This window comes from Grammomys surdaster, unplaced genomic scaffold (assembly GCF_004785775.1).
Source record: "Grammomys surdaster isolate TR1022 unplaced genomic scaffold, NIH_TR_1.0 126313, whole genome shotgun sequence".
NCBI lineage: Eukaryota > Metazoa > Chordata > Mammalia > Rodentia > Muridae > Grammomys > Grammomys surdaster.
This window is the reverse complement of record NW_021621113.1, coordinates 11599666-11614046: the sequence shown is the minus strand read 5'-3', so window position 1 is coordinate 11614046 and position 14381 is coordinate 11599666. Positions and strand designations below refer to the sequence as shown.

At 48.8% G+C, this 14381-nt stretch overlaps 1 protein-coding gene across 1 annotated transcript; it reads left to right on the top strand.

The window, feature by feature from the left end:
- Positions 1-8199: 8199 nt before the first annotated feature.
- On the top strand, positions 8200-14298 carry Pla2g2f (phospholipase A2 group IIF). The gene is made up of 5 exons (XM_028760009.1): positions 8200-8427; positions 9031-9083; positions 11521-11665; positions 12449-12558; positions 13422-14298. Exons 1-5 carry the CDS (start codon positions 8315-8317, stop codon positions 13631-13633), a joined length of 633 nt encoding a protein of 210 aa, XP_028615842.1. The 5' UTR covers positions 8200-8314; the 3' UTR covers positions 13634-14298.
- The last annotated feature ends 83 nt before the right edge of the window (positions 14299-14381 follow it).

Below are 14381 nucleotides of genomic sequence, written 5' to 3'. Positions count from 1 at the left end.
CCTCAAGATGTAGGAGAGGATGACCCTGAACTTCTGTTCCTCCTATCTCCACCTCTTGAGCACTAAGATTGCAGCTGTGTACCTCAATCCATGCCTTATGGGAACTGAACTTGCGGCTTCCTGCATGTGCTCTACCACTAAGCTGCATTTCTACCCCTTAACTCAATTTTCTTTTTGTTTTCTGAGCAGGGACTTGTGTAGCCCAGGCTGGCCTCAAACCCTTGATCCTTCTACCTCTACTTCCCAAGTGTTTGGGATTGCAGATGTGTGATTACCATGCCCAGCTTCGACTCTTTTACAAACACATTTATGTAACAATCGTGACCACAATCTAACTTTCCAGGCCCTGGGTGCAACCGTACCGATGACAATCACTCCCTGATCGCCTCTGCCACGGACTCCCTCCTCCCAGCTAGCTGACTAACCTGTTTTCAATCTCTGTTGCCTGTCTCAGACCTGGATGTGAATGGATCACACAACAGTATTCGGTGTTCCGTGAAGGAGAACAGCCTTCAGTGACTGCTTCCCCTTCCTGATATTTTTCCCCCCATACTGTGATGTTTACTGACACTGGATTCTTTTTGTTTCTTTGTTTGATGTGTCTGTATATGAGTTCTTGTATGTTTGTATGTATGTGTGTGTATGTACATTTGTATGTTGTATGTGTATGTATGTAAGTGTGTTATGTGTTCTTCTATGTATGTATACATGTATGTATGCATGTATGTAAGTATACATGCGTGTATTTGTGTGTATGCAGGTATATGTGCATGTTTTCACCTGTGTATGTATGTGTTCCTGTATGTATAAACATGTGTATGTATACGCATGTGTATTTATGCAAGTGTGAATGCATATGTGTATGCAGGTGTGTGTGCATGTTTGCATGTGTTTATGTACGCAGGTGTGTGTGTGTGTGTGTGTATAGGCTAGAGGTCCACATTCCATCCTCCTCATCCTCTCCACTTTCTTTTCAGGGTAAGTGTCTCAGTGCACTCGGAGCTTAGCTAGACTCACTGACTGGTGAGACCCATGGATCCTCATGTCTCTACCTCTCAGGGCTGGAGTTACAGGCATGCACTGCTGTGCCGAGTGGTGAGATCTAGCTTGTGTCTTCACATTTGTGTGGAAATTATCTACCAGCAGAGCCCTAGGTTTGTAGCCTCTGTTCCTTTCAGTGATCGGATAATATGTGCTCACGTAGCTGGTCCGCATTTCACATGTCCCCTGGCCCATCAGTGGGACATCTGCCTCATTCTTGGCTGTATTGCACAGTGTGACCGTGACCAGTGTACACATCCCGTGGATACCTGTTTTTGTTTCTTAGGGTGTAGATCTATATGTGGCTATATACACGTGAGTGCAGTACCCTCAGAGGCCAGAAGAGGGCATTTGACGGATGCCCCAGGTTGTAACTTCTGTTTCGTATGAAAACTCTACACCTAATGCTTTGAGGAAGGGCCAGGCTATTTTCCAAAGCCACTCAAGGGTTCCTGGGTGTGGAATATTCTTACCATCCCTTTTTGTGAGAGTTATTTTTAGTAGGTGTGAGATGTTTTCTCATGGAGGCTTTGATTTGTATTTCTCTAGTGACTAACAATGCTAAATACCTTTCCATGTGCCTGTTGGTCATTGCTTTATCTTATGTGGAGAATTTGAAATCAGCTTGGTTTTGCTTTACTGCTGACTTATGAGAGTCCTTATATGTTCGGGGTATAGTCTATGACACACAGGATTTTCTCCCACCCTTTGGTAACCCTTTGGTAACTTTTTTTTTTGATAGTATGGTTTTCAGCACAAGGTTTTAAATTTAGTTTTAAGGTCTCTTATGTTATTGTTACATGATTTAGGAAACCATTACCTAACCCCAATACCATAGAGATTTATTCCCACACTTTCTTCTAAGAGTGTGTTTTTCTTTCTAGTTTTGTTTGCTTGTTTGACGCAAGGTCTTGCTATGCAGCCCAGATTAGCTTCCACTCATTGGTGAGTCTCCTGCCCTTGCTTCCCTAGTGCTGGGGTCACAGCCACAGGCCACCATACCTGGCTGTTTTCTGAAGGCTTATTCTTTACATTTAGGCTTCTGATTCATTTCGTCTTTAATTGCATGTATGTGTGGGTATCTATATGTGGCTATATACATGTGAGTGCAGTGCCCTCAGAGGCCAGAAGAGGGTGTTGGATGGATGCCCCCGAGCAGGAGTTATGCTACAGGCAGTTGTTGTGGCTGAATTTCTGATCATCCTGTCTCCATCTCTCAAGTACCAAGACTGCAGACGGGAGCCAGGATCCTCAGTCTGTGAACTGAACTCAGGGTTTCCTGTGTGCTGGGTAAACACTCTAACAACCGAGCTGTGTCTCCAGCTCTTAACTCAATTTCTTTTTGTTTTCTGAGCAGGGTCTCATGTAGCCCAGGCTGGCCTCAAACCCTTGATCTTCCTACCTCTACTTCCCAAGTGTTTGGGATAGGAGGTGCCCAACTTCAATTAGTAAAAATTCACATTTATGTAACTGTGACTATGATCTAATTTTATACACCCCAAACTCTACCAGTAACAGTTACTCACCGGCCTTCTTTGCCACACACTCTAATTAACTGATGTAATAGACTCAGGGGCTGAGATTCAAACTTGGGTTCCCTCACAAGAGCCTCAAGCACTCTTTACTGCTGAGCCATGTCTCCAGCCCCCATTTTGAGCTAATTTTTGTGGGTGGCACGGAGAAGGGGTTCAGCTTCATTCTTTTGAATCCAGCGATCCCCTGTAGACTTGTTAAAGAGAGTGCTTTCTCTTTATTTATTGTATTAACATCATTGTGGTTTCAGCATACACGTTTTCCATTTCTTTATCAGCTTCGTCCACACATCTTTGGTACTTGGGGTATTTTTGTAAATGTACTTTTAGGGTTTTGGTTTTTAAACACTCATTTCTAGCATGTAGAAATAACAGTTGTTGGGCTGGAGAGACAGCTCAGTGGTTAAGAGCACTGACTGTTCTTCCAGAGATCCTGAGTTCAATTCCAGCAACCACATGGTGGCTCAAAACCATCTGTAGTGGGATCCTGTCCTCTCTTTTGGTGTGTCTGAAGACAGTGATAGTGTATTCATATACATAAAATTAAAAAAAAAACTTATTATTTTGAATTTTCTTATTCTACTCTGCAACCTGGCTGAACTCAGTGTATGAATTCATTATGTATAGATTCTACATGATTGTTGGCTTTTTTTTTTTTTGAGACATGGTCTTACATTGCCTGGCTGTTTGGGAAGTCTGTGCCAGTCCAGCCTGGTCTTGAACCCTCAACCTTCTTCCTCTGGCTTTCCCTTCCTAATCACTGAGATCACAGTGTGAGATACCACTTCTTCTAAAATGTTAAACAGTGATCTCATTGCTCGAGCACCGAGGTGAGTGTGTAAAACTGGGACAAAGCTGCTGGTGATTCATCTTCCTGAGGATGAGGGAGGACTCAAGTGATACTGGGTCAATGGATGGGTCATCTCTTATCAGAACCATCCAGAACTTAGTACCCTCATCTTAGTAGTAGGAGTTCCTCAGACTGAAGAAAGCTTTTTGCTTTGGTTTTCAGACCTGGTCTCACTATGTAGCTCTGGCTGACCTTGAACCTGTGATCCTCCTGTCTCTGCCTCCTGAGTGCTGGGACTTCAGACAGACACAGCTCGTTATGCCTGGCTAGATCTGGGCTTCTTTAATTATCACAATGCATACTGTACCGTATCCTGTGTGTCCTTTGAGGTCACTCTGGTTGAGGATGAAGCTGGGCCCTTCTTTTCCAGTTTATAAACATGCTCCACCTGTCATCAGAAGTCTGTTTCAGCCAAGTGAAGACACTATCCTGACAGGGTGGGACCCCGAGCACATGACTGGCAGTAGCAATGGTCAGGCAAGAATCCTCACGGGGACTATTACGACTGATGCTAATAGAAGCATCCTTTTGTTGGTGGTGGTGGCAATGGCTTACTTTTTGAGTCAGTGTCTTTCTATATCGCTCAGGCTGGCCTCAAACTCATGGGAGATCTGCCTGCTTTTGCCTCCTGAGCACTGAGACTGGCCATATGTGTCACTGGGTCTAGGGACAGTTGCATCCTTTGGGGTCTTAGTGTGTTTTAGTTCTCTCTCTCCTACTCCCCTTCCCCTCTCTCTCTCTCTCCCTCTCTCCTCCCCCTCTCCATCTCTTTCTCTCCCCTTCCTCTCCCTTCCCCTCTCCCCCCCTCCACCCCCATTCACTTTTCAGCCTCAGGAAAGACATTGCCTGTGGACTATAGTTCAAGTTGAACTTAGATCTCAATTTTCTAATTTATTTATTGATTTATTTGCCAGGAATGAATCTGGATTTTGCCACATGGTGTTTCTTGGTTGGTTTGATTACATCCAAGATATCATATGCTTCTCCTTTTTAAATCTGTTAATGTGGTATAATATACATAGGTTGGATTCTTAGTATAAAAGTCAATCAACGTTTTATTCCTGGAACGAAACCAACTTGGTTATGGCTTACATTCTTGTTTACCTGCTTATATTCTTGTTTGTTTGTTTTTTTAATAGATTCTGTCTGTCAGGATTTAGTTAAGAGGCTCTATGTCTATGGTCATAACAGTCATTGGTCTATCCTCAGAAGGGTCATTGGTCTATCTTCTTTCTTTTGGGTGGTGTTGTCATCAGCTTTGTGAACAGGATAAACATGCTATTGGGGAGTGTAAATTCATCATTTCCTGACTTAAATGTGACGAGGGAACCCCTATCCATGCTTGTTCTGAGCAGAATTGTGCTCCCTCAAAATTCACATGGTGGAGATGAGCACTCTAGCATAGTGCCTCAGGATGTGTCAACATTTGCAAAGAGTACTTTCAAAGAGGTAAGTTAAAATGAGAGTGGACCCTAACCCACTTGATTATCCGCAAAAACAAAAGCCATAAAGGCACCCCCACAGTGTCTCTTGCACCCATCTTCCAGAAACAGCTTGGGTTTGTATCTAGGGTTGCTCTCCCACAAGTGGAATTTCTGGGTCGACCAGTTTATTATTCATTATTGAATACTAGCAACTTGGAAGGAGAAGGTGGGAGTGGAGGAGCCTGTCCCTCCCCAGGAGGGAGGAGCCAGGCCTGTCTGAAGACCTGCTTGACTTGCTGACTTGCTCCTCCACCAGAATTGTGGGGACACCAAGTGGCTTTCTAGGGTCCCAGGTCTTGGCCACATCCCAAATGTTGGCACTCCCAGCTCCTGCAGCCTGGGAGATGTGTCTTCTCTAAAGTTCAGTAGTCGTCATGAGAGGTGGATGCAAACGTGGGCATAAAATTAGAACTCAGCTCCCTGCAGACATAAACAGCAATGCCAGCCTTGCCACTCCTAGTCTGAGATGGTAGAGCAAGCCGTTGTCACCCGGGGAACCCCTGGGGCTCCTGAGAATATAAGGATGCCTGCTCTCTAGGCTCCCCAATCTGTGTCAAGGTCTACAAACCAAAACACACAGGAGCCAGCAAAGGAGCGCATGTCCAAATACAAATTAGAGCCTTCCCATGTGTAGATGTGTGATTGGAGCCTGCGGGGGACTTCCTGGGGACAGGAGGGATGGTGGGGGACAATGAAGGATGCCTGAGATAACCCCACTGGCTTAGGACAGCCAGAAGAGGAAGTCTGAAAGTCCTAAGGAGAAAGAGACACGTCAGGAGACCTTTGTCAAGAGCATTGGAAACACTGGACAAGGAGAGATGTGTTCATGAAGGGACCACATGGAGTGCTGTTTCCAACAGGACTACTTTCCCAACCTAGTTCACTCCAGGCCCTTGTCACAATCCATTCTTTAAAACTGAGCCCCGTGCATGCCCCATAGCACGAGTACTTGCCCTTGGCCATTACAATTTCTGGAAGGAAGTCTTGGTACCTTGACCCCACAGCTGGGGGTGGGGTGGGGCACAGAACAGGGAAGCAGGCCCACTGGCCAAGGTCTCAGCCTGGAGATGGAGGATCGGTCCCTGCTCAGACTGCTTAGGCAGCTCCCAGATCTCAGGCCCTGTCTTCTTTTCTGAGACCACACAGTAGACACTAATGACAGAGACCAGTCACACATGCAAACAAACAAGCAACTGATGCGAATACCCTAACTCACCAGACCCTCCACCAGAGACTATGGTATCATTCAGGGACTTATAGTGATTTTCAAAGACATTTTGCAGGGTGTGTGTGTGTGTGTGTGTGTGTGTGTGTGTGTGTGTGTGTCTCTCTCTCTCTCTATGTGTATGTATGTATGTGTGTGTGTGGGAGAGGGAGAGGGAGAGGGAGAGACAGACAAAATTCAGGGTTGAGGTAGGAGAGCTGAGCCTGGAGGCCAGAGGTGCTGTCTGAAGCCCTGCGGTGTTCTAGATGGCCACAATGATTGTAGCTGCTACCCAGTAGGACAGGTTTTAAAAGAACCCCGAGAGGCCTTGCCCTTGACAGTGCAGGTGAGCTGGGGGCTTTCTACCGAATGCAAGTGCTTGAGCCCCTCCTGTCTCAGTCTAGGGGAGATGGCCACCAACATGTTCATGAATGATTGGAGCCCCCTTCAGATATGAGGGGGATTCTGTCCATCAGGACAGGGGACAGGTACTTGTCCACCCAAAGCCCCCTCATCAACAGGTCTCCTTCACTTGGACAGACTTGGGTTCCTTTGAACTCTCTAATGAGCCGTCCTCTGATGGCTTCATTTCGTTAGGCTTCTTTGTGGGTATCTGCAGTGTCCATTTCTAGCTAGAGACCTGTAAGGATGGTTTGGCTGGGATCTGTTGTTCCTCTCTGACATCTCCCATGTCTGAGAAGCTCCTCAGCCTCTGACATCCCCTGGGGTAATCACCCTGATTTCTCCAGGAAAAGCTGTCCAGGCAGCTTAGCTGGAACCTTTGCTACTGTCACATTCTCTCCACAATTTTGTATCCATGAACCATTCTCTATGCCTAGTTTTATTTACTTCTTTTTCTTTAACAAACAAACAAACAAACAAACAAAACAAAAATAAAAACGTATCTATTTGATTTACCTGTTTTTTGTTTGGTTGGTTTGGTTTTTGTTTGTTTGTTTTTTGAGACAGAGTTTCTCTGTATAGCCCTAGCTGACCTGGAGCTCACTCTAGACCAGGCTGGCCTGGGACTCAGAGATCCGCCTTCTGTCTACCAAGTCTCTGGGATTAAAGGTGTGCACTACCACACCCAGCTTTTTTTTACTATTATATTTTATTTTATGTGTATGTGCCTGAGTGCATGTATGTGTACTACACACAAAGTCAGAAGAGGCATCAGAGCCCCAGGAACGGGAGTCACAGATGGTTGTGAGACACCATGTGGGTGCTGGAAACTGAACCTCGGTCCTCTGCAAGGGCAATAAGTACCTTTAACTGCTGAGCCATCACTCCAGCCTCTATTTATTTTTATGTGTATGAATGCTTTGTGTGTGTGTGTGTGTGTGTGTGTGTGTGTGTGTGTGTGTGTCTGGACCACTTGCATGCCCAGTGCATGAGGACACAGGATCCCATGAAGCTGGAGTAAGCTGCAGTGTGGGTGCTGGGAACTGAACCTCGGTCCTCTGCAAGAGCAGCAAGTGCTCTTAACCACTGAGGCAACATTCCGACTCTTCTCTACCCTCGCCCCCTCGAGACATGATCTTATGTTGGCCAGGGTAACCTAAAACTTGCTATGTAGGTGAAGATGGACTTGAACTCCTGCTTCTCCTGACTCCATCTTCCAAGTGCCAGGACTACAGGCATGTGCCACTATAACTGGATTTCTGCTGTGGGTGGATCCAAACCCTTGTGCATTCTGGGAACTTAACCCTCTTATCTTAGCCTTGTATTTGGAAGTGAGTCCAATCTCATGTGTTCCCCCAAAAGGTCCTAGTGCGGTGTTCCCTATAGGAAGGTCCCTTGAAGTCAGTACCTCTTGTTTTTCTCTGACAAATGTTGTTGGGTAACATTTTCCTTAGCATCTTCCAGCTGGGGATGGAGAGGGCTCAGCCCTTGCTTCAGGTGCAGGGGGTAGGGCTAATTCTCAATCGATACACCCCACTCCCAAGCCCAAGGGGTTGGGTAGGCTGATGTGAGGTGCAAATTTCACCAGCCAGGTGTGGGAAGGACTGTAGCAGTGGGAGGGAGGAGGTGGAGCCAGCTGTTTCTAGGACATCCGTCATCTGCCTCCTGCCCAGGGGCATTGCCCTGGCACTACCCTGCTAGTGTTTGTGACAGCGTGAAGCTGGGGCCTGCTCTCCAGAGACTTCTGGGTATATCAAGGATCTCTCAAGCTCTATGTCGCTGGTCTTCCAAAATCCAAGACATGGCAGATGGGGCACAGGTCGACCCCAAAGGGTTCAGGAAGAAGGTGCTGGTTAAACACGCCACTGGACGGAAGAGCCCAAGCCTCAGGACCTCTCCTTCTAAAACCTCCAGGTAGGTGTGTGCTGCTCTGGAACGGACCATTCTATGAAGAGAGGCAGCTGAGGGGAAGGGATCTACTCCTGGAGTAGGTTCTCTAGGAAGGAGATCTCTGAGTTCCTGCATGCTGAGCAGACGTGGCCAGCCATGTTCTAGAGCTAGAAGGGCTTTGGGACCATTTAGTCAACTTCATTCTGCTCTTGAAGCCCGGAGAGTCTGAGATATCTGCCTGTGGTCATTCAGTATTTGCATAGCTGGAACTAGATTCCAGTGACCCAGGTCTCTTGGTTTTGGCTTTTAAGATCCAGTTTCCAGGTGGGGTCCCCATGACTAGAGTCCTAAGACTCCTTAGAGTATGTATGAACTCAGGAGAGCTGGCCCTGGTGTGGGGCAATGGCTTCCTATCTTGGAGCTCAAAGTTGGAGCTGAAATTGGTTCTGGTGGCTCTGCCACTCTGGGGTGTGTCCCTCCTAGGAGACACAGGCTAGGTGGGGAGGTGCTGATCACAGGGCTGGGTGGCAGTAACTAGGACAAGAGAAAACACGGGTGAGGCCTTGGGTGAGACAGGCTACGGGCAATTGTAGAGGAGGGTTCAGGATGGCTATTCCTCTTTCTCAGGTCCAGCCTGGGTATGAAGAAATTCTTCGCCATCGCAGTCCTGGCCAGCAGTGGTGAGCATGGCTCCCAGGAGACCTTTCTGTTTACCTGCTCCCCACTCCCACTCCCCCAGCCCTTTCCTAGAAACCCGGGTGCCTAGGTTGTGGGTGCCTGTGTTGTACCACTGGAAAGCAGGTCCTTCCTCTCTCTGGGCCTCTCCCCTTCCCTGTCAGGCTTCATCCTGTCCTCTGGGGGCTGTTTGGTTCTGGACACCTGTAAACAAGCCAGGAGCCTCCTGTTTTTACAAGCTCTGCTGGGCAGGGGCGGAGAGCAAAGCAAGCCTTGTAAACTGGCAGTGTTTGCTATCATCGTAGGCCCGAGCATATGTATGTATTAGTGACTTTCCGTGCTGGCAGGAGTTAATGAGTTTGTGTGCAGCTAGATGCATGTCTGTGCATGAGTGTGGGTGTGTCTGGGCATACACGATGTCTGTAGGCCCCACACGTCAGTAAAGCAAGGCTCGTGGCTGGCTGGCTGGCTGGCTGGCGTCTCGGTGTACACCTGTGTTCATTGTGATGTCTGTGTCCACAGTGTGTGAGTGACAATGGGGGTGTATACATGAGTGTGTGTGTGTGTGTGTCTGTAAACTCATTTCCTAGGGCTGATACCCAGGACTTCCTGGATCAGAAACATGGCTGAGTGAGGCTCCTAACACAAGCCTAACCTTACCTTGCATTCCTGGCTCCCCTTGGTCCATTGTGGCCAGATACAAGAAAGGGCTGATGCAGTCAGACAAAATGATCTGTCATTTAGAAAACAACCCCTCATGTCTCTCCCAAACCACTGGTCCCAGGAGGCTGAACATGAGCTATTCCTTCTGCCTGTGGACATGGTCTTAGTTCTGGATAGACTGATTCTCCCTAGTGTCATACTTGATAACATTGTGATGTATATAGGAAGTGTGTGTGTGTGTGTGTGTGTGTGTGTGTGTGTGTAATTATAAGGGAGTGTGTCTGTCCTTTGCATAATCATATATGCTTCTTACTCTCACCCTGTGAGAGCTGACAGGGCTAGGAGCCCAGTGCTGCACATACCCTACCCCCAGGGCAAGATGCCTCTGGCTACAATGGGAAATGGAGCTTCTAAGTCAGGGGAGGAGACAGCCAGGGCCTTAAGTGGCAACCAGGTGCTTCAAGGCCCACTGGGGTCCATCCAGCCTCCTTTCTCACTATGGGTTTAATGTCTCTCAGGACATTTCCTTGTCCGTGAGGTTGGGGGATGTGGGGTGAGCAAGGGCCAGGTACTGAGCTGGCTGCCTAACTCCATGTGCAATCAGAGCAGACCAGAGTGAGGTTGCATGCACACAGGTTCCATATCATCTGGCTTAGCATAGAGCTAAGGACAACAGACCAGGTTTCTACCTGAACTCTGCTACTATGAGCCTGTGCCACCTGAGCAAGCCTTTTTAATCTTTGAGCCTTAGTTTTTTCATCCTGCAAATGAGGATAAGACCTCCTTCCTGCTTGTGTGTGTGTGGGGGGGGGGAGTGAGTGGCTTCACTCAGGTAGGGACTGCAGGCCCCAGGCTCACTGCACTGGCTCAGGATAGATAGCTCAGTGAGAGCCACACCTTACAGGGGACCACAAGAGAGGGAAGCAGTTGACAGAGGAAAGGAGGATGAATGGATAGAGGGCCTGGCCACTGCCTGGAAACTGATGTGTGCTGGAGGCAGAAGTGACTTTGCATTGCTTCCTCTGTGTGCACTGTGCGGAGACACCCTACTCCAGGAGTGCTGGCAGGGACCCTGGCTCCCCTTGAGCCACAGAGACACCAGACAGAGGTCATGAAGAGGGTATAAAGAATCAAATTCCTATAACTCATGACAGTAGGTGGCATTTGTGACCCTCTCTAGTGAATTCGGAATGACCTCTTGGGGGAGTGGTCTCTGATCTCATTAAGTCGCTCAAGCTGGTCTTGAACCCAGTCTATAGCCCAGGCAGCCTTTGCGTGTTCAATCCTCCTGCCTCAGACTACTTCCTGAGTAGGTAGACCATGTACCCTCAAACCCAGCTGAAACATGAGTCTGACTTTTAGTATTTTTACGTTACTCTGTGTTTATCAGGAAGTAGCTCCATCAGAAGCCATTGCCTGTGAGGCAGAGGGTGTGGCTGAGGAGCCCTGGGTCCAGGTTCCCTTACATCATGTGACCTTAGGCAAGTTACTCAGGGTTCCAGCAGCAATTTGCTTATCTGTAAAAATGTGATAACAACGCTGTCAGGAGTTACAGTGAGAACACAATGAGTTAGCAAAGGCAAGGGCTTAGGAAACACTGCCTGGCCTACAGCTAACATGAACCATATTTGGTCCTCCTGGCTGGAGTGAATAACAACCCAGCCTACAGGATTTTGTATGTGTCTTCCCCTCCCATCCCTCCTCCTCTTTCCCGTCTCACTCCGTGCCTTGGCTCTGAGGAGCTCCCAGGCTAGACTTACACTCCCAACTTTCTTGCAGTTGTATCCATGGCCCACTGCAGCCTGTTGAACCTGAAGTCCATGGTGGAGGCCATCACACACAGAAACCCCATCCTGTCCTTTGTGGGCTACGGCTGCTACTGTGGGCTGGGGGGACGCGGCCACCCCATGGATGAGTTAGACTGGTAGGTTCTGGAGGCCTCCTGTGGTGAGAGATGGGAGCGGGTGACAGACAGGCTGAGGAGGAAGGGCTGGGAGCTTCGTCATTGATGGCGTAGACGCTTTTGTTTTCCGTATTTCAATCTTCTTGCTCGATGAAGAAGTGTCGTTTTAAGTCCTCCTACAGACAAGGAGGTTCCAGGTCTGATGTTCCACAATGGCAAGGGACATCATGGAAGCCGCCCCCATCAGACCATGCTTCCTCCCTCAGACTAAGAGACCCCGGAAGCCATGGCTTCTGCTCACACTTCCCTAGCAGCGGTCAGCAAAGAGTCTGGTGCCACAGGGAGCTGGCAGTCAGCTGCCCGCTTTTAGAAGAGGCAGGATAACTGTTCTTTATTTATCCTTCATCGCCCCATTGCCTGTTGGCCCCACCCCTGTCCCATCCCCTCCCTGGCCGTTCAGCACAATCAGACCTCCGCATGGAGTCTGAGCTACTTCCTGGTGTTTGAAAGCCATGGCTTCCTTCCTACCCTCCCTCCGTGACTGGGCTGCTGAGACACCTGACTCCTCTTATAGCTCTGCTCTGACCTTAGAGCCCTGACAAAGATGATCAATGACAAGAATCCAGGGCGTCAATGGCAGCTCTGCTTTACTGTGTGACCTAGGGATGTACCTCTGCTCCTCTCTTCCCCTGAACTGTAGTCCAAGATCATCAGGGACTAAAGCAGATGGTCTGAGGTCTCTGCTGGGGGGAAAGGACCCAGGCCAGCGACCCACACCTGTCTGCTCACCTCTGCCCCTGTCAGGTGCTGCCACGCCCATGACTGTTGCTATCAGAAGCTCTTTGACCAGGGCTGCCGCCCCTATGTGGACCACTATGACCACAGGATCGACAATGACACTGTGATTGTCTGCAGTGAGTTCCCTCCCCTGACACCACAGCTTAGATGGGGCTTTAGCACCCCAAGGGGACAGGGAATCCTAACATAAACCAAGGATGTCCCACTAAATTGGATTTCAGACAAACCATGAAAAATGTTTTTTTGGGATAAGACTATCCCAAATGAGACACACTGACACTAAGTTAGCTGTTGGTTTCAAATTGGTATCAGCAAAAAATGAGGAATTAGAACAAGCAGCAAGAACTTGGGTAAGAACTACCTTTTGTTACTTGGCCCTTTCTAATCACTCCCTAGGAAAGTGGGGGCTTGTCTGATTATTCCACTGAAGGGAGGAGTCTGGGAGAGTAGGAGGTGACAGATAGGGGTGGGTTTACCCCTTTCCTTTCTTCTTAATTTTGTAGATTTTTTTACTTATGTGTATTTATGTGTCCCTGCCTGTCTGTATGCTCACCGTGTGTGTGCATGTACCCATAGAGGCCAGCAGAGGGCGACAGAGTCTGTTATCAGAGTTACAGGCGGTTGTGAGCCACTTGATGTGATCACCAAGAACCAAACCTGGGTTCTCTGCAAGAACAGCCAGAGCTCTTCACCGCTGAGCCATCTCTCCAGCTCCCCTATCCCTCATTTGCAGCCTTGGTTATCCCAACTATACAATGGCCACATCGGACATCAGACATTCTCCAGTTTTACTCTATGCTAAAGGCACTCACGAGGCTATGGGGCCCTAGCCATGGCAGGGCACCCTAAGGGCCAGGGTGGCACAAGACCTACCAGCTTGAAGTCATACCCCAAAGGCCACTAGGTTCCCAGAGTCAGCTTCCCTCCCTCCCCTCTTGTCTTGGCATCACCCAGACCCCATACCTTCTCTCCATGACAGCTGAGCTCAATGAGACCGAGTGTGACAAGCAGACGTGCGAGTGTGACAAGAACCTGACTCTGTGCCTCAAGGATCATCCGTACAGGAAGGAGTACCGAGGCTACCTCAACGTCTACTGCCATGGCCCCACACCCAACTGTAGCATCTATGACCCGTACCCAGAGCAAGTCACCTGTGGGCATGGCCTCCCAGGAACCCCTGTCTCAACCTAGCCCGACTGAGGTCCAAGAGAAAAGAGGATGGAGGGTCCAGCTGGGGTCTACATCTGATGTGTGGGGCCAGATAGGGTGCAGGACTGTCCCGTGGCTCCACCCCAGTCCTGTAGTGAGCTCAGTATGAGAAGACTCTGGAAGGTCAGAGCTTGTCAATGGCATCTCTCTGTCAGTATAACACTAAGCAGCTGGATCAGGTCTTAACAGAAAACGTAGTCTCCTGGGGTCTCTCCTGGATATGGAAGGAAAGGATGTGGCCCCAGCTCGACTCTAAGAACCTTTAAGACCCTTCAAAGGCCTGAAATTGCACTCCCAGGCAGGCACAGTGCCAGGTTGAGGCCTGGATTCTGGGGGCCCCTGGGGGCCCACAAGCTGACATAAAGAGTCATCTCTGTTTTGATAACTTGTGGCTCTCTAGAGTCTCATTCACAGAGTGGGTGACCCCATTCAGTCCTCAGCCAACAGGATGTGTCTGGACCCAAAGCCTGACCTCTGTTACCCAGAGTGCCCCCGGGCAGGCTCCGAGGGCACAGGGACCCCATGTACATAGTAGCTGCACATACAGGGACCGGCAGGAGGTGGTCACATGTCCACAGTTCTTCCTGACCCTCTGATTCTTGCACAGAAGTGGTGTGTACCCTCCTGTGCCATTGTCCCACCCAAATCCAGAGTGGCAAGCCAGGGCTTCTGGGAGTGTACACTCTCTCTCTCTCTCTCTCTCTCTCTCTCTCTCTCTCTCTCTCTCTCT

What these genes read in the sequence shown, in the direction of transcription:
- Pla2g2f (XM_028760009.1), top strand. Translation starts at nt 8,315, where the DNA reads ATGGCAGATGGGGCACAGGTCGACCCCAAAGGGTTCAGGAAGAAGGTG. An exon ending in TCTCCTTCTAAAACCTCCAG is followed by an intron (nt 8,428 to 9,030) that starts GTAGGTGTGTGC and finishes CCTCTTTCTCAG; the next exon opens with GTCCAGCCTGGGTATGAAGA. An exon ending in CGCAGTCCTGGCCAGCAGTG is followed by an intron (nt 9,084 to 11,520) that starts GTGAGCATGGCT and finishes ACTTTCTTGCAG; the next exon opens with TTGTATCCATGGCCCACTGC.